Genomic DNA, 25,936 nt, shown 5'->3' with positions numbered 1-25,936 from the left:
GTGATAGGTTCTGTGCCTACCCCCGGTGGCTAGAATTTTCCACAGAAATGCCAGGCTCAGAAATTAATTTCATTTTCTTTGATGTATGCTATCGCTTTGCCCTTTTAAGTTGGGGCTGCTTCACTGAGCATCACTTACATTTCCTTTTTATAGAAGCAGGAAAGGAGCAAAATTTTAACAGTGAAACACCACAGCAGAAAGTAGTCATTGAGGGTTTATGGCAGCCCTATAGTGAGTTATTGCATTTGCTTTTCATCTGTAGAGACCATTGTCCAAACTCAGCTATTACAATGATTAGAGCCATATTAATATAAAAATAGACAGTGTAAGCAGGCATAACTTTTCTAACTCCAACCGTGATGCATTTCCTTGTGCCTGGGCTAAATTAGGGTCCACATGTTCAAGTTCTGGTTTAGGTCAAGAGGGAAAGTGGATTGAATGGTTTCTGCATAAAACTTTAGAAGACACTTGTCTATATTACAAAGCCACCCTACAATACTGGTAGCATATACTGAGGAGATCCCCAGCGCTCAGATAATAAGGATATTGCAGTTATGAGTGAAAATCGTATTGACCTCGTTAAGGTTCTTTTCAAAGAAAACCTTTTCCAGAGGATTTTCAGTGATTTTCGTAGAAAAGGCTGCCTGGTGCTATGATTGTACCAGCTAGGATAAAATTAAAATAAATTAAATAAACAAGCCCGAATATTATTTTGGAGGTTTAAATAAGCTGATATTGTAACACTGCCTACAGTTAAGTTTGCCCAATACTTCCTATTATCAGATCCTGTTTTCAGTTTTATAACTTTGCCAAACTCTAACCATTTGGGTTGAAATTCTCTATGCTGGATGTCTGCCTCAGGCTTAATCTTTGTGAAGACTAACTAAAACAGTAACAACTGCAACTGAAATTGTTTGGAGCAGTGCTTTGAACACAGAAAGTACTATAAAAATGCTAAGCACTCTGAAAACAATCAGCCCATAGTATTTTCAAGTTGGGCACCCAAAATTAGTGGACACTTTTGACACTTTTGGCCTTCATCTCACTGTGCCTCAGTTGAAATGGGAATAATAATACCACCCAATCTCACAGGAGTGTTGTGGCGATAAATCCATTAATGCTTTTGAAGAACTCAGGTACTCTGATGACAGTACCAAAGAAACGTCCATGAGTAAATTAATAATTGTCTATTCAGTGCAGTTTGGATGGTGTACATTTAAAAAGGCATGGGGCCACACAAGCAACGTAAAACTAAGTGTTGAACAACTACTCACTTGCTGAATGAGGCAGAGGACCAGTGGAAAAAATAGTATGTGATAATATAATTAAGAACTATATCATAATACATAAGCACAAGGGGGAGGAATTAAGGTTGCACACATAATCTTAATTCTGACATTTCCTAACTTTTGGATGTTTGGCTTTACATCCTTAATATTTGTTTAATGTAATGTTTTGAAGTTATATAACAGCTACAGTTCCTATATTGCTAATTTCTTGTAAGCCTTGAAGCAGAAATACAAAAAATACCCCACAAAAAGTTATCCTCAGTAAATTCCTGGTCAAGCACCAAGGAGTGCTAGATATTTCATAAAATAACCTATTCTTATAAGATATTTCAAGAACTATTTCTAGATGAAGGAGTTGGTTAAAAGTCCAAACCTTTGAATGATCCCTCTGAACCATCTTTTTAAGGTTTACCCCATGTTAATAATATTCTCTTTTTGTGAAAGTTCAAAATACATAAACGTGGCTCACTTGACACACAATAGGTCATTCATCTACAAAATTGCTAGAAAACAGGAAAGGGGGCAAGTTCAAAGGAGAAAAAGAGCAAGGAAAATGGGGAACAAATGCACATGATGTGTTTTTCAGTGGAAGAGATGTTTTCTGAGAAGCCTCAATTGTGAATAGCTTCTTCCTCTTAGGCAAGTCTAACTCACATACTGTAGCTGACATTTCTAGTACACAGAACAAACTGAAAGTCTCCCTGACTATGGCAGAATTACATAAATAATATTATCAGAACAACAGCTGCTTTATGAACAGCATTTCCTATATGTTGATTTGAATGTATTCTTTTATTTTTTCTGAGTCAATGTATTTTTATCATCAATGTACTGGAAATTCCACTATCTACTCAGTATGAGTTGCTTCTGCATGTGGGGCCAGATTCTGATCTGCTTATTCCATAACAAATCTGGAGAAACTCTGATAAAACCAACAGAGCTACTCTGGATTAACTCTGGCATAAATGAAAATAGAATCCAGTGACAGGAAGCCATGCATCCTGGTCTTCTTTGAAGGCTGAGACCAGACTCTATGAAAAGAAATCATGACAGAGGAAGAATGTAGTCTTAATGGATGCTGCAGATGCCATTTGATTATTTTGAAACTGTGGTGCTATCTGTAGTAGCAGGAAGGGTGAATCCTATATTTACCCAGGGAAATCCAGGCTAGAGTTGTTTTGAGGGTTGACTAGAGCCTAGAGTATCCTTGCTATGCTGTTAAAGATACTTAAAATCTCAAACAGATGACAATGTCACATATTGCAATTTGTAATTGGAGGATCCTGTTGCAGACTTTAAGAACATATGCAAAAGGCACAATCCTGCAAACTCACAGGCTCAGATTTCCACAATCACCTACAGGATTTGGAGACCTGATTCTTGTTATGGGGCACTGAATCCCCTATGTAGCTTCAAAAATCCCACCCATAATCCTTACTCAGAGTCTTGATCCAACTAACCTCAGTGGAGCTGCTTGCATGAGTAAGCGTTGCGAGCACAAGTCTACATCCATGTGCAGGCCTTCAGTTAGCACAGGTGTTAAAACTATCACATTAGGAATAATGAAAACTTTGCAGATATTGAATGCATTAGTGATCCAGCTCCACATCTTGGTCCCATTCACGGCAATGGGAGAGTTGTCATCGACTGCAGTGGGATCAGGGTATGGCTACAATTGGGGATTTTGATAGTGTAAATTGAGGTGGCTTTTTAATTACAGTTATAAACTGTTAGAAGAAAAAAATTCTAAAATATTTCCTACTTTTAAGAAATTCAGTTGTTGTGCTGCAGTGTGACGTGATGGTAGCGCTTGTGATAACGTGGCTTTTGCAATTGAGGACTGACATACGAAATCCACTCCTAAGAAAATATACATTCAACCTTTTATCGATTATATAGTTGAACTGGACATTCCTATTAATGCAACAATTTAGGAATTTTCTGGCTAAGGATTTTTTCCCTCTGTTATTGTTGACTGATGGGTTTTTCTTGCACTGGGAGTGATTAGAAAGGGACCCTCTTAGCCGGTGTACCACATTACATTTCTGTGCCTTCTGTGGAGCTCACTGCTTTCAATCGCCTGTCCTGAAAATGCAAAGGAGCATCTTGCAATTAATACATTTTGTTCTTTGCTGAACAAAGAACAAATTCCTAGTACATACAGGATCAGAGAACTGGCAACAACAGCAGCTGTTCTAATGTTACATGCTGTGACTGAGGCAGGAGAAAAGGGCTGGAGTTGGAGGATTCACTTTATGCTAGTCTTCTTAATTGTCAAAGAGTAAAAGTTCTCTGCTCCTCACAGCTGGAAAGTATCTTATTAAATTCAGTGATGCCTTTAGACCTGCTTTCTTTGTAGTCCTTAGGGTTACCATAATCCAGCAAGCAAAAAAGAGGACGGGAGAAGCTCCGCCCCTGTCCTGCCCTAGCCCCGCCCCATCCCTGGCCCCGCCCCTGCCCCTCCCACTTCCCCCCCTCAGAACCCCCAACCCTCCACCCACTCCTTGTCCCCTGACTGCCCCCTCCTGGGACCCCTGCCCCTAACTGCCCCCCAGGACTCCACCCCCTACCTAAGCCTCCCTGCCTCTTGTCCCCTGACTGCCCCCTCCTGAGACCCTCCCCCCCATCCTAACTGGCCCCCTAGGACTCTACCCCCTACCTGTACCCTGACTGCCCCAACCCTTATCCACACCCCCACCCCCAGACAGACCCCTGGGACTCCCACGCCCCATCCAACCACTCCCCACCCCCTGACAGCCCCCCCCAGAACTCCCAACCCCCCCTTGTCCCCTGACTGCCTCCTCCTGGGACCCCTGCTCCTAACTGCCCTCCAGAACCCCACCCCCTACCTAAGCCTCCCTGTTCCTTGTCCCCTAACTGCCCCCTCCTAAGACCCCCCCCCAAATGCCCCCCAGGACCCTACCCCCTACCTGTACCCTGACTGCCCAAAACCTTATCCACACCCCCAGAAAGCCCCCCCCCGAACTCCCGACCCCCCCCCGTCTCTTGACTGCCCCCTCCAAAACCTCCCTGCCCCTTCTCCGACCCCCTGGTCCCCTTGTTGTTGGCCTTTCTTCACCTAATGTCTCGGTGAACTTGCTCAGGAACGGCCTGAGCCGCTGGGCAGCAGCGGGGGAGGAGCTCCAGACTGCCGGAGCCGATCTGGGAGGGAGGGAGGGAGTGATTTCTGCTGCGGGGGGGAGGAGGAGGAGCCCTCTCTGGCTGAGTGTCGGAGCCCCATGTAAGTGACACCGGCCGGCCGGCAGCACTGTTAGCCGCGCGTGCTCTGCATGGGGGGGAAGTCCAGACATTTACAAATTCCCCCCAGACGCTATTTTTAGCTTAAAAAGCTGGACATGTCTGGGGGAATCCGGACGAATGGTAACCCTAGTAGTCCTGCCACTCAGCTTGGTTATATCCTGCCCTATTCCCACTGATTTTCGTGTGAATCTTTCCAAACTGACTTTTACAGTTCATCCAAGAGTTGTCTCCCTCTGAATCTTTAGTTCTTCCTTTCACTGTCTCAGATTCTTGCTCAGCCCTTTTGATCCCAAACATTTATGTTTGCTTCAAAGCTATCTGCCATCCAACAGATAACACATTGCTAAATCCACAACAGGCCCCCATCAAAGGGCTGGAATGGAGGTAATAAAAGTGCCCACTGCAGACTGCATGTAAGAAAGATGTTGCGAGAACTTAATATTGAAAAAGTTACTGTCTGAGGCCAGGAAAAATCAGACAGTCTGGTAGCCAGTTTGCTTTGATGTATATTTTGTAATATATGCAAAAAGAATTCTAGATGAGACAAGCTTAGCAAATCTCTTACTGCATAGATAGACAAAAGCAGCCGGCTGATTCACCTGCTAATGCAGCTTCTGCCCCAGGTCAAGGGGGTCCTGATTCAAGTCCCAGCTGCAGTTCTCTCCAGAATGCACACACAGCAAATCCAGCTACCATTTGGGAGATAGTGTTAATTGGTTAAGTCTGCATTAGTGGCTCCGTTCTTTCTCTCTAAGAAACCGGTAAAAGGCAATTGCTCATAGGCCCTACAGTAGATTCTCTCATGTGGAGTATCACCAGGGTCTATTTTGTCATCTCTCTTCTTCAGTATGTACAAGGCTGTTAGGGAAATAAGTAGGTAGTTGGAGCAGCACTGACTCCAGCATACACCTAGGGTTACCATATTTCAGCAAGCAAAAAAGAGGACGGGAGGAGCCCCGCCCTAGCCCCGCCCCTGCCCCTCCCACTTCCCGCCCCCCCAGAACCCCCAACCCTCCCCCCGTTCCTTGTCCCCTGACTGCCCCCTCCTGGGACCCCTGCCCCTAACTGCCCCCCAGGACTCCACTCCCTATCTAAGCCTCCCTGCCTCTTGTCCCCTGACTGCCCCAACCCTTATCCACACCCCCACCCCCAGACAGACCCCTGGGACTCCCACGCCCCATCCAACCACTCCCCACCCCGACAGCCCCCCCCAGAACTCCCAACCCATCTAAACCTCTCTGCTCCCTGTCCCCTGACTGCTCCGATCCCTCTCCCCACTCCTGCCCCCTGACAGCCCCCCCCCAGAACTCGCAACCCATCTAAACCTCTCTGCTCCCTGTCCCCTGACTGATCCGATCCCTCTCCCCACCCCTGCCCCCTGACAGCCCCCCCCAGAACTCCCGACCCATCTAAACCCCTCTGCTCCCTGTCCCCTGACTGCTCCGATCCCTCTCCCCACCCCTGCCCCCTGACAGCCCCCCCCAGAACTCCCGACCCATCTAAACCCCTCTGCTCCCTGTCCCCTGACTGCTCCGATCCCTCTCCCCACTCCTGCCCCCTGACAGCCCCCCCCAGAACTCGCAACCCATCTAAACCTCTCTGCTCCCTGTCCCCTGACTGCTCCGATCCCTCTCCCCACTCCTGCCCCCTGACAGCCCCCCCCCAGAACTCCCAGCTCCCCACCCCCCTGCTCCTTGTCCCCTGACTGCCCCTTCCTGGGACCCCTGCTCCTAACTGCCCTCCAGAACCCCACCCCTAAGCCTCCCTGTTCCTTGTCCCCTAACTGCCCCCTCCTAAGACCCCCCCCAACTGCCCCCCAGGACCCTACCCCCTACCTGTACCCTGACTGCCCAAAACTTTCTCCACCCCCCCCAAAAGCCCCCCCCCCGTTTCTTGACTGCCCCCTCCAGAACCTTCCTGCCCCCTGGCCCCCTTACCCTGCTGCTCAGAACAGAGTGTTGGGCTCTGTGCGAGCCGAGCCGGACACGTGGCTGCGCTCCCCAGCACAACAAAACCCGGTCCCTGGCCCTGCACAGTGCTGCCGGACCGGGTTGTAGGAGAGGCCAACTCAGAATGCAGGGCGGCTCCGGCTCCTCTACAGCTGCTCAGGAGTCCAGCCCGGGATTTTTCTGCAGCCCTCCCAGCCGCTCGCTCTGCCGGGGGAGGGGGAAATCCCGGACATTGTGAGTGCTTTACAAATTCCCCCCGGACGCTATTTTTAGCGCGAAAAGGAGGACATGTCCGGGCAAATCCGGACGAATGGTAACCCTAATACACCACTTTCAGACCCAGACAGTACAGTTGATGGGTTCCCAATGGCTGTCTTGGATCAGAGCATGGATGAGAGCTAGTGAGGGTCAATCCAGATAAGATAGAGGTAATGTGGGTAGGGTGAGGAAAACAATCAGAGAATATGATGGAAATTATTTCCAGATATGTATTTCCTAATGGACTCGCTAGTATAAGTTATACACCTAAAAAAATCACAAATGCTTATTTAAATCCTAAGTTTTCAGACTGCATTCAAAGCCCAATTAATTATCTGAAATGTGGCACAGTAGTACATATAACAACTATGGATACATTTATTTATGAAAACCATCTATATGTATTAAAGAGTATTCTTTGCTTTATAAGGTGCTGTGACAGGGTGCAGGGCACTACTGACTCCCAGTGCACAAGGGGGTAATACCAACTCAGTCATTACCCCTTTACACGGGTGCAGGGGTGGGGGAGCAGGCTATAATAGTGGCTTTGTGGGAGGGAACAGAGAATGCTTTAGGAAAGTCTGGCTTCACATCCAGGACCCATCACATCAGAGGACTGAGTTGGATCCCGCATTGGAGACTTTCTCTTGTTTACTTTCTGATCATGTTAAATTATTTTACTTTCTTGTTACAAACACTAACCACTGAGGAAGAGGCATTGCTGACTGTGACTGTCGAGACATCCTACCCACTTATGCAAACATGATGTGACCTTTTTATAGATTTCACTGTATGAAACTACCAGGTACAGGATGCCCTCAAATTCAGGGTTTGTGGCATTGAGAGGGGCTACTTGGGCCTTCCTGAATCCATGGGCAAAGGTCAAAAGAAACAGTATTCTGAAGTCTTCCCTTTTAGCCTTTCCAGAATTGCTAGCTAAAAATTGTTTTAGAGAATTTTTGCAGGATAGGTCAAATATAGAGGAAAAAATCTTCCAGGTTCTTTAACAGATTCTTTAAGTATTAATAATTTTAAATAAAAATATGATTGACAATAGTAAAATAATTTAAAATATCCTGTTCTTAAGTTACGCCAGATGCTGAATGTTGTACAACAAAACATATTTTAAACAACTAATGGCCAAAGCTCCTGGCATGCAACGCCCATGTAGGCAGCAGGGTTACATGTGTGTACGAAACAGTCCAGACTCACAGTCCCCTTCTCTAACCACTAAACTGTGCTGCCTCTCCTGTCTCCATTGGTGTATGGGGCCTATTTTTATGCTTTATTTATATAAGCTAAGTAGTGTATTTAGCCAGAGAGTCACAGCAAGGCTGTTTAACCAGTTCAGTTGTCTGAGATTATATAACCCTGTTGCCATAGAAATGACTATGTTCTTGCTCTGCACAGGCACAAGGTGTAAATATTAGGAATTTATATGCCAGCCATTAATTCTCTGTAACACCAAAGGTCTAACAGGTAAAATGTCAAACTCATCTTCCTAATTTACATCCAACTTACAAAACTATTAATTATATGTTCTGCAGTTAGATTATGTTAGAGACAAACTGAATTTGTTGTTAAAGGGAAACTATAGACCTATAGAAACTTAGTTTTGGGGGGGACAAACATTATTTGACAAAGAAAAGTCTGATTCCCGAAAGTTCAAGTGCTGTACAACAGAAGTTTCAGGGTAGGCCAGCTCTCTGATTACCCAAACTGTTCTCCAAACTGCTTCATGGTGCCAGGAACTATGTCACTATTTCTTCAGCAGGGAACGTTCTGCATTGATCACTCAAGACGGTGGCCGAAGGAATCCAACATACTCATAGGCTGGTACTTGTGGAGTTCCCAAAGACATTTTGTTGTCAGTGCTTACCCATTTTTTAGGATTTAAGCAGTGGTATGCATGGACAACACATCTCTCTGGAGTTTTAGTACACTCCTCAAGCAGGAGGCCCCTTGAATATACACCTCTACCCCGATATAACGCTGTCCTCAGGAGCCAAAAAATCTTACCGCGTTATAGGTGAAAACGCGTTATATCGAACTTGCTTTGATCCGCCGGAGTGCGCAGCCCCCCCTCCCCGGAGCACTGCTTTACCATGTTATATCAGAATTCGTGTTATATCGGGTCACATTATATCAGGGTAGAGGTGTACTCTAAATTTCCAGTAAGCTTTTCTTTGGTTCCAAATTCCATTGAAGTCTACTTTAATCTTCCACTTACTAATGCACACTTCAGTGTAGAATGATCAATATTTAGTTCCTAAAGAAACATTGATCATGCACCATTGAAGCCTTCTTTTTTATTGACTTTCTTATTGACTTCAAGAGGGAGCAGGATAAAGCCTTGGGTTCCTAAAGAGAGGGACTGGTAGCACCATATCTGCTGCTTCTAAACCCTTTGGAATATGAAGGATTTTTTTAAACATCAGTGTCAAAATTGTAAAACTATTTCCCAAAGCCATTTTTTAATAATGTACAACCTTTTACAGTCCTCTCCTAGTGGGAATATTTTGATGTGTTGCTATAACACTTCTCTAGCCCTCCAGTGACTGAACAGCTATTTCACGGGACAGGAGAGGAACAACTTGTTAGTAAAGTGAGTTTTAGTGTTAGGGCCAGGGAGGTGATATGTGATACATTGACAGCCCCAAGGCTGCATCTCCACTGAGAATTTTCAGTGCTTCTGTCACTGCTGATATTGTACTAATGCTACTCCACACGTGGTAGCAACGGTATACAGAGGGCACAGGAGTTTTACCACTTTGTTGACTTATCCTGCTGAAGTCTTGTTTTGAAATGGATTCTAGGGGAAAGGCTCAGACCAGAGTTAGATAACATGATGATAAAAGCACCTGTGCCCAGTCTAAGCTAGCTGCACCAATGCTAAGCCAACCATGAGGAAAGTGGTAGTGCAGATGGAACAAGCTCAGACAATCAGCAGCAATGCAGGCTTTCTCAGATTAAGCCCCTAATGTGCTTCAACCCTCAAGATACTGGAGGAAGCACTTGTAGGAGCAGGAAAATAATTCAGTTTCTATGTTCATTCTGCTTTCTGCTGAGACTGCCTACGAGGCTTTTGAATAAGTCAACCATATGACAGTTTACACCTGTCTCCTAGGATTTGCAATGAGACCCCTGACCCAGTGGTCTAAAGGTGAAAGGCTCCTTATCCCATTACCAACCCCATGAGTCATCCCTTCCCCCAAAAAACAATTTAAATTTCATATATTACTTGTTTTCAAAATGTCTCTAGGGCTAAAGAGATTCTTTTCTCTTTCTTTAGCCATTTAAAAATGAAAACAATTTTATATTCCATGCAGTAGTTCATGTTTCATAGCTGTTCTAAGGCTGCCAGAAAAAGAAAGCTTGTTTTGAAATGGCTCCCAGAGGAAGCAGCTGGTTTTATTACCGAATGACAAACATGAGCATTGGTTGTAAAGTTAGCCAGCAGCCAAACCTTTCTTCCCTGACATGAACAAAGCCCCTGGAAGACAGGGGCCAATAAGAAACAGGATGGTGACGAGGAAAGAATGGAGAAAATAAGACACGGGATCATCCAAATATATATACTTGTTCTTCATTTTTCTGTCCGTTAATAATGTTACACATACTAGTGACAGTTTATAATGCCACCAACATATGATATATAAATAGTATTAGGATACTGAAACCAGCACATCCCGAGGTACCCTTGTTAATACTATGACATTTTGAATTAGTGCATCCTATCAGGAAATCCTGACTCATAGTCCCTAAGGCTGCCATCCTGTTCCAACAGGAGGCATAGTCTGTTTTAAAAACCACATTGATGTTGCTGCTTTGCTCCTTGATCAGTGCAAATAACTGGCTGCTGAGATAAGAGAGGACAGCATTAGGGACAAAGCTATAAAATCACTCACAGTCACTGCTCTGCCCAAGGGTTAAAGAAATAGTTTTTAAGAAAAGAGTTGTCTATTGTAATATACATTGGACTATATTACAATGCAAGTGCAGGGCATAATGGATCAGTGTGCTGGACTGACTTCTGGATTCATAATGTCTGCATTTTAATAACTAATACTGACTGGTTTTCTTCTAGCTACAAAACACCATATCTATTCCAGTGTTGGAGAGCTTTGATGGTGAATGGCAACTTGACAAAGGAAAATGACAGAGTTTCAGCAGAGTAGTAAAGAAGAGCTTCTCCTACCAGCTCTGCCAATAATATTGTGAAAAGGGCACACTTCTTAATTATGGGGGAATCAACTGAATGAAAATATCATATTGATTATTTTGTAATAAATAACAGAGGTTGACACACCCAAATCTTGTAATCGTTTATGCCTATTATTCTGTTGTTTTTCAGAATTTAAATGAATTTTTTAGCTACACAAATCAAGCTTGTGTGAAAATTGAGCTACAGTGTGTGCTTTCCACACATGCTACATCCATGCTCAGCTTTTGTCTTTTGTGTCCATTTTCTATTATCAATAAGTGGTAGAGGAGGGAGGCAGGTAAACAAAGGAGCATATGTGTGATAAGTAGAGAGAGCAACAGAAATACCAGGGCAGACTTACTCCAGGCGTAGCTTCACTGAAATCAATAGGAATGTCAGCCTGATCCATAGCCCACTGAAGTCAACGGAAAGACTTGCATGGACTTTACTGGGCTTTGGATGAGACCCTATTTGAGGAGTAAGATATGACATGAGTAAGGGTGCCAGAACCTGGCCTATAAAGAACATGAAATGAGACTACTCAAAAGCCAAACTCTGGCATGTCTGTTCCTTAATATGATTCTGAACTAGCCAGTACATTGGTGAGCCCTTTCTCACAGGCGGACTCTAGGGAACTATTCATGTGAGTAAGAGCTCAACCATGTGAATAAGATGCAGCAGATTGTGTACCCCCGGAGAGGGCCTGCCTGCTGCGCAGTCTCCAGTGCGTAGTGAGAATCTGCACCACACCTACTGAGGACATGACATCCACAATCCAGCCCAAAGTGAGCGAGGACGGGAGAATCAGGCCCATTCCAATAGAAATGTAAATTTGGCACTGGATAATGAGAAGATGATTAGCTCTTGCTGTAAATCACTGACCTTTAAGGACCACCTGAGATCTCAGACACTTTGAAACACCATTTTCTTGTAGGAACAGTTCCGCTGCCTGCTGAGCAGTTGGATCCTCTTTAGTTGAAGCTTCTCTTCGCTTTTTCACTGTGAATAATTTAACAGCATTTTCTGCTCTATAATTTTACTCCAGCTCCTCTCAAAACTACAGCGCTCAATAGCAACTCAGTGCTAGACAAGCTCCACACTCCTTTGTTTCGCCTGAAATTCTTTTAGATTCTCTTCTCTTTTGGTATTCATCTGTCCCATACTTACAGGAGAGCTCCATACTTTGGGGCTTTGTCCTTTAACAGCTTCTAGTGAAGCAAAAGCAGAAAAGTAGTAACACCAGTAACTATGGCTGGGTGAAACTCTGCATTTAGGTCCTAATTTTGGTCTCTATGTCAAACCCTAGTAAAAGAATTTGGCACAGTGGGGGGTTGAGCCTCTGGGATTCTGTCCCCTGGGTTGAAGAACCTACAGTGGCACCATTCCATGACCAGTATTTCAGCCTTGGGATGCTAGTAGTCTCCACTGTTGCTGTGCCCTCGCCCATATGGGACTGGGGGTGGGGGTCTCTCCAGTGGATACATATTCAGTGATTGACCAGTCCCTCAAACTCACTGCAAGGATAGAGAAAGTCTCCGCTTAATACAGCTCATGGACATGGAAGGGATGCAGACACTTGAATGGGCTCCCTTCAGCTTGCCCCCACATAGGTTCTGCTGCATTCAGAAACTTCTGAACTCATATTTTCCACTTTCACATATTGTATGAAACTACTGAAGAGATCCTAACCTCAGTGTAGCTGCAGTAGATTTCACGCCAGCTCAATGGAAGATGGCTTCTGAGTGTTCCTCCTCAAGAAGGCTTACCTTTAACATTATTTGCTTTGCAGAAGTAGTTTAACCTTTATTATTTCATTGTTTTAATAATTCATATGGCCTGCATCTGTGTATGGTGAACCTTTAATCCACTTTGTAAAAGTCACAAAGGCCTACATTGTATATGTGCTACAAGTACAATTCCTTTAAAATAACTTTACATTTATTCTCATCTAAGTCACTCTTTGACATCAAAATGTGTTTTCTTCTTTTGTTTAGGACTAATTTTAAATGTGATGTTTTTTGGGGTAGGAGAGGAGAGGTGAGAGGATGGCAGGGGGGATAAAAATGGAATGCCATTCTACAAGAAGCTATTCACCCATGGGGGGAAATATATTTGGAGTAAAAGCAATTCCGAATATGCCAACAATTAATTATAAACTTGGATAACTGTGTTCTATGAACCTTCAATAAACTCTAGATATCTGAACTTAGCTTCATCAGTACAAATGTGAGTAGAAAAAAATAGCAGAGTTCCTTTCTCTTTCTGTTTGCATTGCTTAATAAGATGGTTTCTGTTTGTTTATTTTGGTTGTCAACATACTGGGGAAAAGTTCACATCTATTTTTAACCATCTCATCCTTAGCTAAGATCATTTCCTTTTCCTGCACTGGTTGGTTTGGCTAACAGCCACCTGTGACTACTGTGACCACTCAGAGTAATATTTTATGCAAATACATCCATTTTTATTGTTACCTTGGCTCCCATTTCCACTTTACCTCTTGTGTAGATGATGATAAACCTAGTCTATGACCTTTCCAGGGAAGTGACTGTCTCATTTGCACAGTTCTTAGCAGAATTTGGACCTCTGGATGCTACCACAATATTACTATTATTGCAGTAGTAGTAGTAATAATAATAATGCAACTGAAAAAAAGTACATGTAGTAAATCCATATATTAAAAAATACATGTAGTGAATCAGAGGGAAATATGAACTGTTCACTATGCGTGTATAGGAGATGCAATTGTATCTTTCCTGTTGAGTAGAGGCCACAATTTTATTTAATAGACAAAATAGGTATTTCTGTCTGTTCCACAATATCTAATCTAGCTATATACCTACCTAGCTAAATTTTCTCTATAGTGCGTATAACCATAATATCAGAGCCTCACCATCATATCCAAGTATTGAATGGTACTTGGCAGCATGGCGGCCGCTTCATAAATGCCCATCTCTCTTTGAAAACATTGGGATTTCTTTTAGCCAGTCTTGGTTTTAGCCGTAAAATAGGCTTTTTAATAACTGCAGTTTTAAAATATCACTAAACTTTCATTCTGAGAAGGAGAATTTTCCGAAGTGACATCAGCGCCTATTCTTATCAGGCTTTGTGAAGGAGTTAGAAAAGTCTGTCTAACAAACATTCAGTATATAAATATATGCACTGTAGGCCAAATTATGCACAGGCACATATGTGGAATCCCACTATAATCTATAAGGCTGGGTGACGGTACTAAGACTAGAATTTGTTCCAATATCTATAGCTCATCATAAATAAGGTAGTTTCCTCTACTGATTAGAATAGGAGTCTGTGAATCAGCCACTTCCCAGCTCTGCCACTAACTCCGAGAGGTACTGGACAAGACACTTACCCTCTTGGTGCTTCAGTTTTCCTGTTTGTGAAATAGTTACTATAATGACACCATCTCGATGGTATTGTGAGGCTTATTAATATTAGTGAAACCCGGTGACATTTTGGACGAAAGGTGCTGCATAAATGCAAAGTACTATTAGAGTGGTTGCCATTAACAAGTGGGCATTAGATCACACAGCAGTGTTGGAGATACCATATTCTACAGGAAATAATTGCAGTAACTGTGTGGAATCTGTTGGCAAATACTGACATTTTAGTGTGACCTTTGATTGTAATTGGAACAGTTTAGGGCAGGTGAAAAAATTTACTCAAGGAAATGATACATTCAAAATTATTGTGAATTAATTTTAAAACTCAGTTTGCTCTGAAATGATCCAAGAAGGCTAATGTACAGATGGCTAAATTACAATCCTTAAACAGGCATAATGTCCAGTGAAGCCACTAGTGTTTATACTCAAGTAAGGATGGCAGAATGAGGCATGAGTGATAGCAAGGCAAATTGTGGATCATTTTATGGAAGACACGCCTGCTTTATACCATTGTAAATGAGGCAAAAGCAGGCCCACAAATCTGTAGGGAATATTAATACCATCTCTGCATTAAGTCCCTGACCTGTTTGTAGTCAGTATTGTTTCTATTTATTAAGCATTTCAGTGAACTTAGTCAGAAATTACTTTATACAAAGTATAGAAAATATTTTTGTGATATATGACCATAAATGTCTGTGTGACCATAAGTGTCTGTATTAATTAAATATTTTGATCTGCATCTCAAAATGCAATTTATATGCTTGACTTCTTAGAATGACAAAGAGGATCAGACAGTTTCAGCACCCTACAGGGGAGGCACAACCATAAGGCCAGTGATTACAACCCACTGAGACCGAATGGGTCTAACTACCGGACCAGTGGAGCAGCCATCTTGGAGGTATTCTCCAGGATAGGCCCTGTTGGATGCTCCAACTGATTGGGAAAAATCCAGTCTCGGGGCCTGTCTACACTTATGGCACTGCAGCGGCACAGCTGTGCCTCTGTAGTGCTTAGTGAAGATGCTACCTAGGCAGCCAGGAGGGCGTCTCCCATCGGCATATGTACTCCACCTCCCCCAGAAGCGGTAGTAATGTCGATGGGAGAAGCCCTCCTGTCAACCTAGCACTGTCTATACCGGGGGTTAGGTCGGTATAACTGTGCCGCTCAGGGGTGTGACATAAAGTGATACTTCACACCCGGTGCCTGAAATAAAGAAACTAGTGAGCAATAAGGTAATTGGACCCTAACACCCACAAGGGAAGGCAAAGACTTTTTAAAACCCTCTTTTCCACCAAGAGGGGAGAACACAGACTAACATAGAGGAGCATCTGGATTTATTAGAAGAATGTAAGTTGGTTCTGTACTGTTCCTGTAACTTAAGCGAGAAGCCTATATAACTTAACTTGTGACAAAGTATAGGGTTATTCATGTATGCTGTTTGTTGTTTTAAAATTCTTTTTTCTCTCATGCTTTGTTCTAATTGCTAAATAAAAATACCTGTTGTTCACTGTCACTGGTCACAGATTCCCAAGGGGAGGAAACGCAGGTGCCTGAAAGTACCTGGGAGTGCAAGGTGATAATGGTTGGTTGACACAGGGTAGTGGACTTGGATACCAGTCTAAGAGTGAAAGAATTGCAAGATTCCACCTTGCGGCAGATGAGGGAAAGAGACCTAATTCCTGAGGAGGTGCTCTTAGAAAGACTAGGAAGGGGACCGAGGTGCAAATTTTGATCTGCATCTCAAAATGAAACGTATGCGCTTGATTTCTTAGAATGACAAAGGGGATCAGATAGTTTCAACAGCCTACAGGTGAGGGAAGTTTTCAAGTACATGGTATTCTACAATTGTAAATATGGTTGCTCTAACTCACAGAGGTGTGTGGGTTATAAAATGTCTGCCAACTGCCTTTTCCCAAAGACAGCACTTAAACTAAGTGAAATGGGCAAGCTGCTCTCCAGATATTAATGAATTTAATTTCATGCCTGTATTTATAGCAATGTAACTATCTTCTCTGTCACAACTCTCACATAATTGCTTCTATTTGTATTTGTCATCTTGGATAACTCCTCTCAGTTTCCCTATAGATAACACTTCTCCAACTGCTAAACTTAGTGCATTAAAAAGCAGGATTTTTTTTTCAAACTCCCTCTCAAGGGACCCCGTCCATTATAAAAATCTTTTTACTGTGACAATTTCCATTGTATCATAATGTAGGCTAAAAATTATAGAAATAACCATCTGGATTTAAAAAAAAGGGGAACGAAAGAAAGAAAGAAATGTTCACACATCCATGTGAAGACTGTCCATGAATGGTCCTCTATTATAAAGATATGTTTGTTCTCTCTGTAAATATTTCATTTCAATACTGTTCCTCATTCCATGTGATTTAGCCTCATGCTTCCAGCAACCGACAGGGCGAGACTTCAATGTGTATTGAGGAACTCCTGATACATTTTCCTTTCTTCCATAGCAGTAAATTCAAAGTAAAAAAAGATAAATTTCCCAGAGCCTAGGCCACTCTTTTTCCATTTAAAATAAAGGAAGAGGCATAGGCTGGTTCTGACTGGCTAAGGGAGCTTGCATAAAGGGAATGCAGAGGAAAGAATAAATTAATCTTCAGTAATGTTTTCCCCACTGGTCTGGTATTAGGGAATATAAAACAGAGCCAGATTTTTAAAAGTATTCAGGTGCCATATGATGCAGAGAGGCACCTAATGGGCTTTTCAAAAGCACCCAGATGCCTAGCTCCCAATGAGACTTGGGTGCCTAGGTGCTTCGGAAAATCCCACCAGGTGCCATCTGCATCTCAAGGCACCTAAATATCTCTATAAATCTTAGGAAACTCACCACTTCCCAGGTGGACATCATCTGGGGAGTAGCTTGATTTCCAGTTTTGGAGAGGCTATGCAGAGAGGCTCTGAACCTTTTGGCACTGCACAGCAGTGCTCTGTTATGCCTCTCTTCAAAGCAGTATGGATGGATAATTGGTACTGGATCACAGGCAAGCCAGGGAATGACATGGCTCATGGATCTGCAACTACTCCCCCAAAACCAAATCTACAGAAAGTATGAATGCAGGGGCAGTGGCTGCCATAACAGCCCATGTTGCACCATACACAATTCTATTTCTCGCGTAGTCCATCGGTACGACGATGACATTTCCATACTATCTCTTTTTGTGGATTCTGGAGTGAGCCTGAGTCCAAAGCATGATGCGCCTGGTCATGAGCAGATTGGGCAGACAAAGTCACTGGTGAGCGTCTTGGTAGCTATAGCAGTGGGATGACACTTTTCCTTTGCGGCTAACAGTCGATTATTTCTGTCCTCTTCAAAGGCTTGGAAAGTTCTGAGTGTTGTATGTTGCCAGGCTAATCTATTTGATGCAGCCTTCTCAAGATCATCCAGTTTTATTGTATCAAAGTGTGTGCTACTCTTGATGCTGTCCTTGTAGCGCTTTCTGGGGCAGCTTTAATTCCGGTGTCCTTGTGCCAATTCTCTGTATAAAGTTTTTCTGGGGAGTCGATGTTCAGACATCCTAATGATGTGTCCAACCCAGCAGCATGGCCTCAATGCTTGTGGCATTTGACTTTTGGAGAACCTCCAGGTTGATAATTTTGTTTTGCCAGCGGATCCCAATAATGATGCACAAAGTCCGCATATGGAAGGCCTCTAGCTGTTTGATACGCCATTTGTATGGTGTCCAGGTCTCACTGAGAGATGTGAGCACAAAAGCATTGTAAAGTTTTGTTTTTGTTGAGAGGGTTATGTTGTGGGATTTCAGGACTTTTCTGTGTAGCTTTCTGTGACTGAGAAGCTTTCTGTATCCCGTTCATGATCTCTTTGTCAAGAGAGCCATCATTGGAGATGTTGTTGCCGAGACAGGTAAAATTGTCAATTTGCTTTAGTTGGATTCCACTAATGGTTATGCTAGGGGTTATGGCATGGAGTGGTGTATTTACATGTAATACGGATATTAGTAGTTTCCCATTCCTGCAAGGGCTCACTGTCTCATATTCAATTCTAACAATCCTTTCACTTGGTACCACTGTATTTACTTACTCTGAAGGTGGTGTCTGAACGCCAATCTGCTCAGAGGAGAGTCTGTGAGAAAGAAATCGATTTGGTATACATCTGCTACGTAAAAAGTATTATGCATATTTTAAAAGAATGTAATTTAGGCTATTTTTGTTATTTAAAAATCTATGACAAGACACATTGTAAATTTAAATATGCCGATTTCAGTAAATATGACCTTATGCATGATCACGGATCAACTCATAGTACCATAGTACAACTAAACTCATCCTCAGCAAATATCACAAAGGTCACAAGAATGAACACATTTGACCTAGGTATATCAGATCCTCCACTCTTCAAAAGAAGGGACATTTTTGGGCCCCCGTGTGCTTCGCCCAGTACAAACAGCCCTTGCACGGAAGAGCTCACAGTCTCCAGAGAAAGAGACAAAGGCTGAGAGGAGAAGCAGAGGCACTGAGGGGTGAAGTAACTTGCCCAAAGTTGCACAGGTTAGTAACAGAACTGGAAACAGAGCACTGGTCATCAGATGCCCAGCTCAAGGTCCTATCACTAGACAATACTGCCTCACATGATGTCTCATGAACTGAAGCACAGTTCACATATTAGCACATGGATTGCATAAAATACAGACATAGTTAAAAAAAATAAGTATAATGAGATCACTTTTTAAATATCAGATCTAAGGGGTGGGTAGTTCTGCAAGGTACATAAATACATATTAGTACTGAAAGATATTTTCACGTAAAATAGCTTTGCTCTGTACCTTGGGCAATTCAGCATATTGAAATAATTATTACGAAAGATGACATATGAATCAACACCGCATGTTGTTAAAAATACATATAAAACTCTGATGACTGATATGCTACTCTAGGTTTGACTTATTTTTCCTTTCAACAAGGAAAGCTAAAAAAGGAAGCTCCTATGAGTCGCTCCACAAAAGTTAAAGTGGTATCGTCTGGGGATAACATTTTTATTTTATTTTATTACATTTTAAGTATGATTAATTACTTTTACAATGTTTAGTGTCACTGCATGTCAGAATCAAACTCTGTTTCTTTGGAGGGGGCTAGATTCAGAACAGAGGATGAGGTCTCCTCATGTGAACTGTGCCTAAGAGCTAGACATGATTCTTTCCCCCCACTAGGGCAGTTACAATGTACATGAAAGAGTGTAGCGAGTATGTGGTCCTGCAAGCCTGGTGCATGACGAATCATGTGTGTAATAAGGAAACACACAGTAACAAAGGTTAATGTTGCACTGATGGCTTCCCAGCCCAAAACAGATGGAAGATTAATGCTTCCCAGTATCCCCAAGTCTTTTTCCACTCCGCGTCACCCGTAAACTCTTTAATTATTTTAAATTAAGCCCTTTTCTTCCTCCCACCAACAATAACTAAATCTTTTGCCTTTTTCCCCATGCTGTTCCTGTATGTATGTATCACTTGGGTTAAGAATTCATGTTAGTTCTCATATAAGTTGATTGCAAATCACAGGATAGGAAACTGACCTTGAAATAACAGATTGACCTCCCTCCCCAATTTCTTTTCTCTCTGTGATACTGACCCTCCCCTCCACTTTAAAATGATTGTTATGTAATTTTGTAGCTTGAGTGTTTTTCCCTCCCCTATTTTCTGCCTTGACTGCATTAATAAGTACCTTGAATACACAGTACTTCTTAACATTTTTCATTAGTTCCTTTAACTTCTCTAGTCAGTAAAAATCAACTTTTACTAATAACAGACTGGCCCACACTTTGCTGGTGGGAACCAATGCTGGCATATACTGCTGCCTGTCCCTGCAGATTTTGTTTCACTATCCCACATTTTGGGATGTTGAATTGAAAGGTTACACAGTCCTACTGGAAACAGAAGTCATACAATTAAGCCAAAGCCCATTCCATGACTCACAAATAGATTATATGTTGGGATCCTAACATTCCAAGATATTTGGAGCTTTTACTTTCATCTTTTGGATTATTTTTGGATTAGCAGAGCAATCATGTTTTTAATTTTAAATCCACTAATTAATGTCCAGGACTAGATGCATGCTTATCAAAAACACTTTAAAAAACCCATCAGCTGTGACCTAATTATGTTTTCGAAATAGACAACGTTCTTCCTTCCTGCTTCGCCTGGTTTCTTGGTGAAGAGTATTATAGCTGCATTTCCAACATATATTATTTAGTACATCTTCTTTTCACTGCTGCTCAGAGAACTGATGTCTAATTGTATTTTACCCACTCATTTTTGTCTCATTGCTACAAGATCCCAAACCTTTTCTTCAGTTTTCTGAACTGAATAATAGCCTTTTGGAGCCTCTGAACTGCAGCCTGGCTCCTTGATTTTCTACAGTACCCAGTATATTTACAACCAACTCAATAAACAAATGCGTTCATTCTATTAGCTGCTCAGAGCTGGTCTAGCCAAAGCATGGTCCTATTGGGTAAGTGAAACCTCTAGAGTTCTACAAAGCACCTCACAGCCACCATTCAACATGGTGCTCTCTCTTGATACAAGTGCAGAGATGCTTAGATCAAGATAGACCACTGTGTGTTGGTACTTGTAGGGCCAGACTTTGATCTCAGTTACACCAGTATAATTATGCAGTTAACTACACTATAGTGGGAGGAGTGATCCAGATTTCCACTGGGATAGCTGAGATCAGAATTTGGCCTCTAGCCTCTGAGGGTCATGTTGTATGTTGGAACTCATAATCTGCATGGGTCACACCTTCAAAAATGATCTGCTCCATTTAATGCAAATTACTAACGGTGCAGCCCTCATGCTCTAGGCAAGTTTTCAATACAACCCTTTACTGGCAAAGTCTGGGTGCTCCCTGCCCAGAACACATTGCCCATGAAAAAAGCACTGAATGGAGAGAAACAGCTCCGTTCTCATTTCAGATACAAGGGCACACATCACTGAAAAATTCCCTAAGGAATGCAACCACACAGCGAAGCATGGCCTCACATCTGAGATTCAAACCATGTCTAAAATTTGTGTCATGACCTGAAAGTGAAAATCCAGAGTCACCTAGCTGTGAAAATTCCTGCCTGTGTAGTTCTTAAAGATAGTTTTAGTAACACTATCTGGTAAACAACATTGGGCCAGATTATTGGGTGTAGCATGGCTGCTTGCAGCAAACTGCTAATGTCATGTGGCGGTAAACCTGGCTCCAGGAGAGTCATCCCAGTACAGAAATGAACCTGCAATGGTATACAGTAATAATAGGTGTTTGTGTGCCATACTTCCTCCCTGTTACCAGCTTGTTGTTGTTATAATTATAATTATTATTATATTGTATTACCATAGCAGCTAGGAGCCCCAGTCATGGACCAGGACCTCACTGTGCTAAGCGCTGAACAAACACAGAACAAAGAAAACCAGCCTCTGCCTCTGCCCAGAAGAGCTTACAATCTAAGTAAAGCAGAGGGTGGCTACAAAAAAGGGGTGAATGTGATCTGGATGTTTCTATGTCACATTCTGTGGACATTAAGGCCAGCATGAATTGCAGTCTTACTGTACCTAGCCCTGGCAAGACTGCTATGCTGGGACCTACTAGAGGGGGCAGAGTAGGGCCAATTACATCAGCTCTTTGGTGCTTTTCCATCGGGGAATACTTCCATTGCCCATTGTGGGCTATATATACTGCTTTCACAAAAGCAAACTAAATTTGAAAGCTAAGGACACAATGCATCATTTACCACGGCAGCAGGCACTGATGTTAAGCTGGTCACAGCCTCCAGAATCAGTAAATTGCTCTAAAAGGAAAAATATCTGTTAGCAACGTTACTTGATGTGCTCTTTAGGGGCAGAACTGAAGATACTGCCAGAGCCTACAGATCTAAATCACTGTGCATCTTATAGGCTGCAAGGCAGACATTTTGTTCTGCCTAGTTCTCTACGCGAGATAACATGACAGAGTCATCAGAGGACATTTATAATACCTTTTATGATCAAGCAGGTATAAGTATTTCAGCACCTTCATATCTCTGATCTTTGGTAACAAATTGAGGGGCTACATTGCTTAATTTTGCACTTGTTACTATCACATACTAAGTGAAATCTAAATATAAAATCTATCTATTTAGCAATGCACCCTAAACACATCTTAAAATTACAGGATGTTGTTCAAGAAATTCAGACCTTTATGGCCAAAGTAAATTGTAGGCCTCTCCTGTCACACTAAAAAAAAAAATCTCTTTATCTCAGTCATTTTGCCTTGATGGAAATTCTATTGTCGCTATGTCTATAGTAATTAAATAGTGAAGGAGGGTTATAGATACAACAATAAAACATTTATGCTTAAACTTCTCTGGCACAGTTTTATATGGCTAATAACAGGCTTTTTTCACTTTATATATCCTTAAATAATTAAGAAAATTACATTAAGTGTATCAGGTTAAGTCTGACAGGGGAGATTTTTAAAATATTAAATCTATTTTACTTAACACAAAGTAACTTCATATATTCTCAAAGACCATAATTAAATTTCAGCTATAATCACCCAAAAGCTTAAACAACCATAATAAAGTATATTTTTTCAAGATTGAGAAATGGAAGCTAATTAACAAGATTAAAATGCCTTGGTTGTAACATTAATAGGCACTCTTAACCTTCTGGACACTAATTTTCCCACTGTATGTTTGAGCAAGACATACTTTACATAAAACCTTGGTTAATTTATTTAGTTCTTTATTTGAAGAACTATTGAAGAATCACCTAAAGGTCCCAGCCCTGCTGTGCTAAACACTGTAACAAAAAGATGGTCCCTTCCCTGAAGAGTTTACAAAATAAGACAAGAGATAACAGGTGGATACAACAGGCGGATGCAACAGGCAGACTGCAGGAAACACAAGGTAACAGTAAGTCAAGTATGATCAATGTCATAAGCAGCAGTCACAGCACTTCAGCTGCCTAACCACTGAAAATTTCAGAGGACTTTCCCTTAATATTTTACAAATCTAGGGACAGATCCTCAACTGGTGTAAATTGACATAGGTCCATTGACTTCAAAGGAGTTATGACAACTTACACCATCAGAGGTTCTTCCCTCTACAGTTTTTTATTCATTCTCCAATGTTTGTAACACCACCTTAGAAACATGACATTTTACCTTTTCACGTTTATTCTTTTCTGCTTGATACATTAATTATTTTTTAACCTACGATTGAAAACATGGCTGTTTTCATTTTAGAACAACCTCCTCTCTGACTTACATAATAATTCACTATGATGCTACATCATTACGAGCCCCCATCCCATGTAGACTCACAATGAATCCAGCAGGAGTCCATGTGAATGGATCCAGTACTTAGTGTGCCAGAATGATGGATTTGATAGCTCTCAGTGTTGGTCAATGGCCTGTTGCTGTGTATCCACAGAGGAAATACAAGATAATATTTTTGTTGGGAGACATTAAAATAGTGGCTGTTTTGTTTTGTTGGGTCGATACAACTTCTGTAATTTTTTGCAAGTTATGTCATGTCTCATCAAGGCAAGGGCTGTTCTTTTTCATTCCCAGTTGCTTCCTCTGTCTTGTCACTCTGTAGATTTTAACTATTTTAAAGTACAGTTTTAAAAAACTGTATGAAAACATGGTCAGATTGGCAAAATGAGACCTATGGGGCTTCGGGGAGAGAATCCCTCCCAGCTTTGCTTCTGTAGAGTTCCCTAACACCCAACCACATTACTGAAGCTTAGCAAGGAGGATAGCGCTTGGTACACATTGAGCATTATAGTTCTGGTTATCCATATATAGTACTTGCCCTATATTACAGAGCTCAGATACCATGGTAATAGGTAGGTACAAATAATGGGAGAACAACACTGATTGCCCAGCAGGTTTCATCTTAAAGGGCCATATTCTGATCCCTTTATTCACACTGAATAAAACGTAATTCTATTCCAAATAGTCCCAGTGAGTTCAATGGAGATATTCACGGAGTAAGGTGCTAACCAAAATGAGACAGTCAGAATCTGGCCCTCAGTATTTGATAAAAACAAAAAGAAAAAAATAACAGCTTCCTTGCCAGTACTCTGATTGTTTCCTAGGTTATTACTAGGAGCAGGTGAAGTTGGTGAAAACTGTGTTGCAGCATTCTTTGCTCATCTGTTATGTGCTTTGCAACAACTTTAACATTTCATATTTTGCAAAACTTCAAGGACCCATTTCCCTGCCCTCACTCATAAGACACCAGTTTGTGAAATTCACCTTTGGCACAAAGCTTCACACTTGCAAACTGTCATGTAGTGGTGCTGTGGTAGCCATATTTGGCAATTTTTCCAACGTGTTAAAACCACTGCTATTACTGCTACTTTTTCTCCTAATTGTTCGCAGATGCTTCAGTTGATCAGAGGAGATTTCAGAGGGCAGTTGCCCTTAGAATATGGTAAACTAAATGTGATGTAAGCAGCAGAAGAAATATGAAACAGAAGCACTGCAACAAGCTCCTGTCAGCTCAAAGTTAGAGGGTGGATGCCCTTAATGCAAGGACACACATATGGTGTACTTCATAGATGTGGTGAAAAATAAACTGCGCAGAACATAAATATCAAAGACAGAAGCACAGTGGCCGAAACGCATGTAATTCAGGCAACACCAGAAATGTAATAATTGTTCAGGAAAGAATGAACACACACACAATATTATTTTATAATTAATTTATATATCTTTTTCATCTATTTTGATGACAAAGATATATAAATTAGGAAACAAAGCAAGGATCAAATATTAGTGCCGTTCTGATTTTTAAACATACCCTACACATATTTATTATTTCTCAAAAAAACAAACAAACAGCCCCCTTAACTAGAACTAGTTGCTCAGAGAAATGGAGACCAAATGGCTTCTGAGAACCCTCCTGATCACATGATGTCAGCTCACCCAATTAAGAAACCAGATCTCGTACCATGGAACTTATCATAGAAATGTAGGGCTGGAAGGTACCTTGAGAAGTTATCTACTCCAGCCTCCTGTACTGAGGCAGGACCAAGTATACCTAGATTATAATGACTAATCACAACCAACAAACCCAGCTTGGAAACAAAAAATACAATACATAGTTTTGCCATGACATTTTCAGTTATTCTAGTAGTTAAAAATGAATTGTGTGAAATTTGAAACTTAGCATCTCAAAAATGCTGCAAGTTTACAGATGTGCCAATGTCAGTGAAATATTTTCTTGACTAAAAATTTGCCCACCTCTTCTTACCACCCATCATACAAGAAAAAATTGCTTTCAGGATTATTATTCTTGCTACAATAAATAGTTTGTGAATAATTTGTTTTTAGTTACAATGCACCGTATTGAGCTCATGAATAAATTCAACTTCTAACTTACCTTGCCAAAGCTTCCCTTCCCGATTGCTCGGAGTATCTGGAAGTGGTCAAAATTCACTACAAAGTAAAAACAAAAGAGTTTTAGTTTCTCATTTCCAGATATTTTCCTACCAACTTCTTAAAAAAAAAACTTAAAAAGAAAAAAAAGGAAAAGAGATGAGTAACTGATAAAAAAAAAGTACATTTTGCCAGTTG

General features: G+C 41.7%; 1 protein-coding gene across 5 annotated transcripts in view; it reads right to left on the bottom strand.

The window, feature by feature from the left end:
- Positions 1-25,936, bottom strand: part of STK32C (serine/threonine kinase 32C) — a 236,948-nt gene that overhangs the window by 75,443 nt on the left and 135,569 nt on the right. For all 5 annotated transcript variants that reach the window (XM_054035296.1, XM_054035299.1, XM_054035294.1 and 2 more), the window contains exon 2: positions 25,743-25,798. In XM_054035296.1, coding sequence (XP_053891271.1) covers positions 25,743-25,798 — 56 coding nt within the window. The remainder of the gene's footprint in view (positions 1-25,742; positions 25,799-25,936) is intronic.

This window comes from Malaclemys terrapin, chromosome 7 (genome assembly GCF_027887155.1).
Source record: "Malaclemys terrapin pileata isolate rMalTer1 chromosome 7, rMalTer1.hap1, whole genome shotgun sequence".
Taxonomy (NCBI): Eukaryota; Metazoa; Chordata; order Testudines; family Emydidae; genus Malaclemys; species Malaclemys terrapin.
Note: the sequence above shows the minus strand (reverse complement) of the source record. Positions and strands in the feature narration are given on the sequence as shown.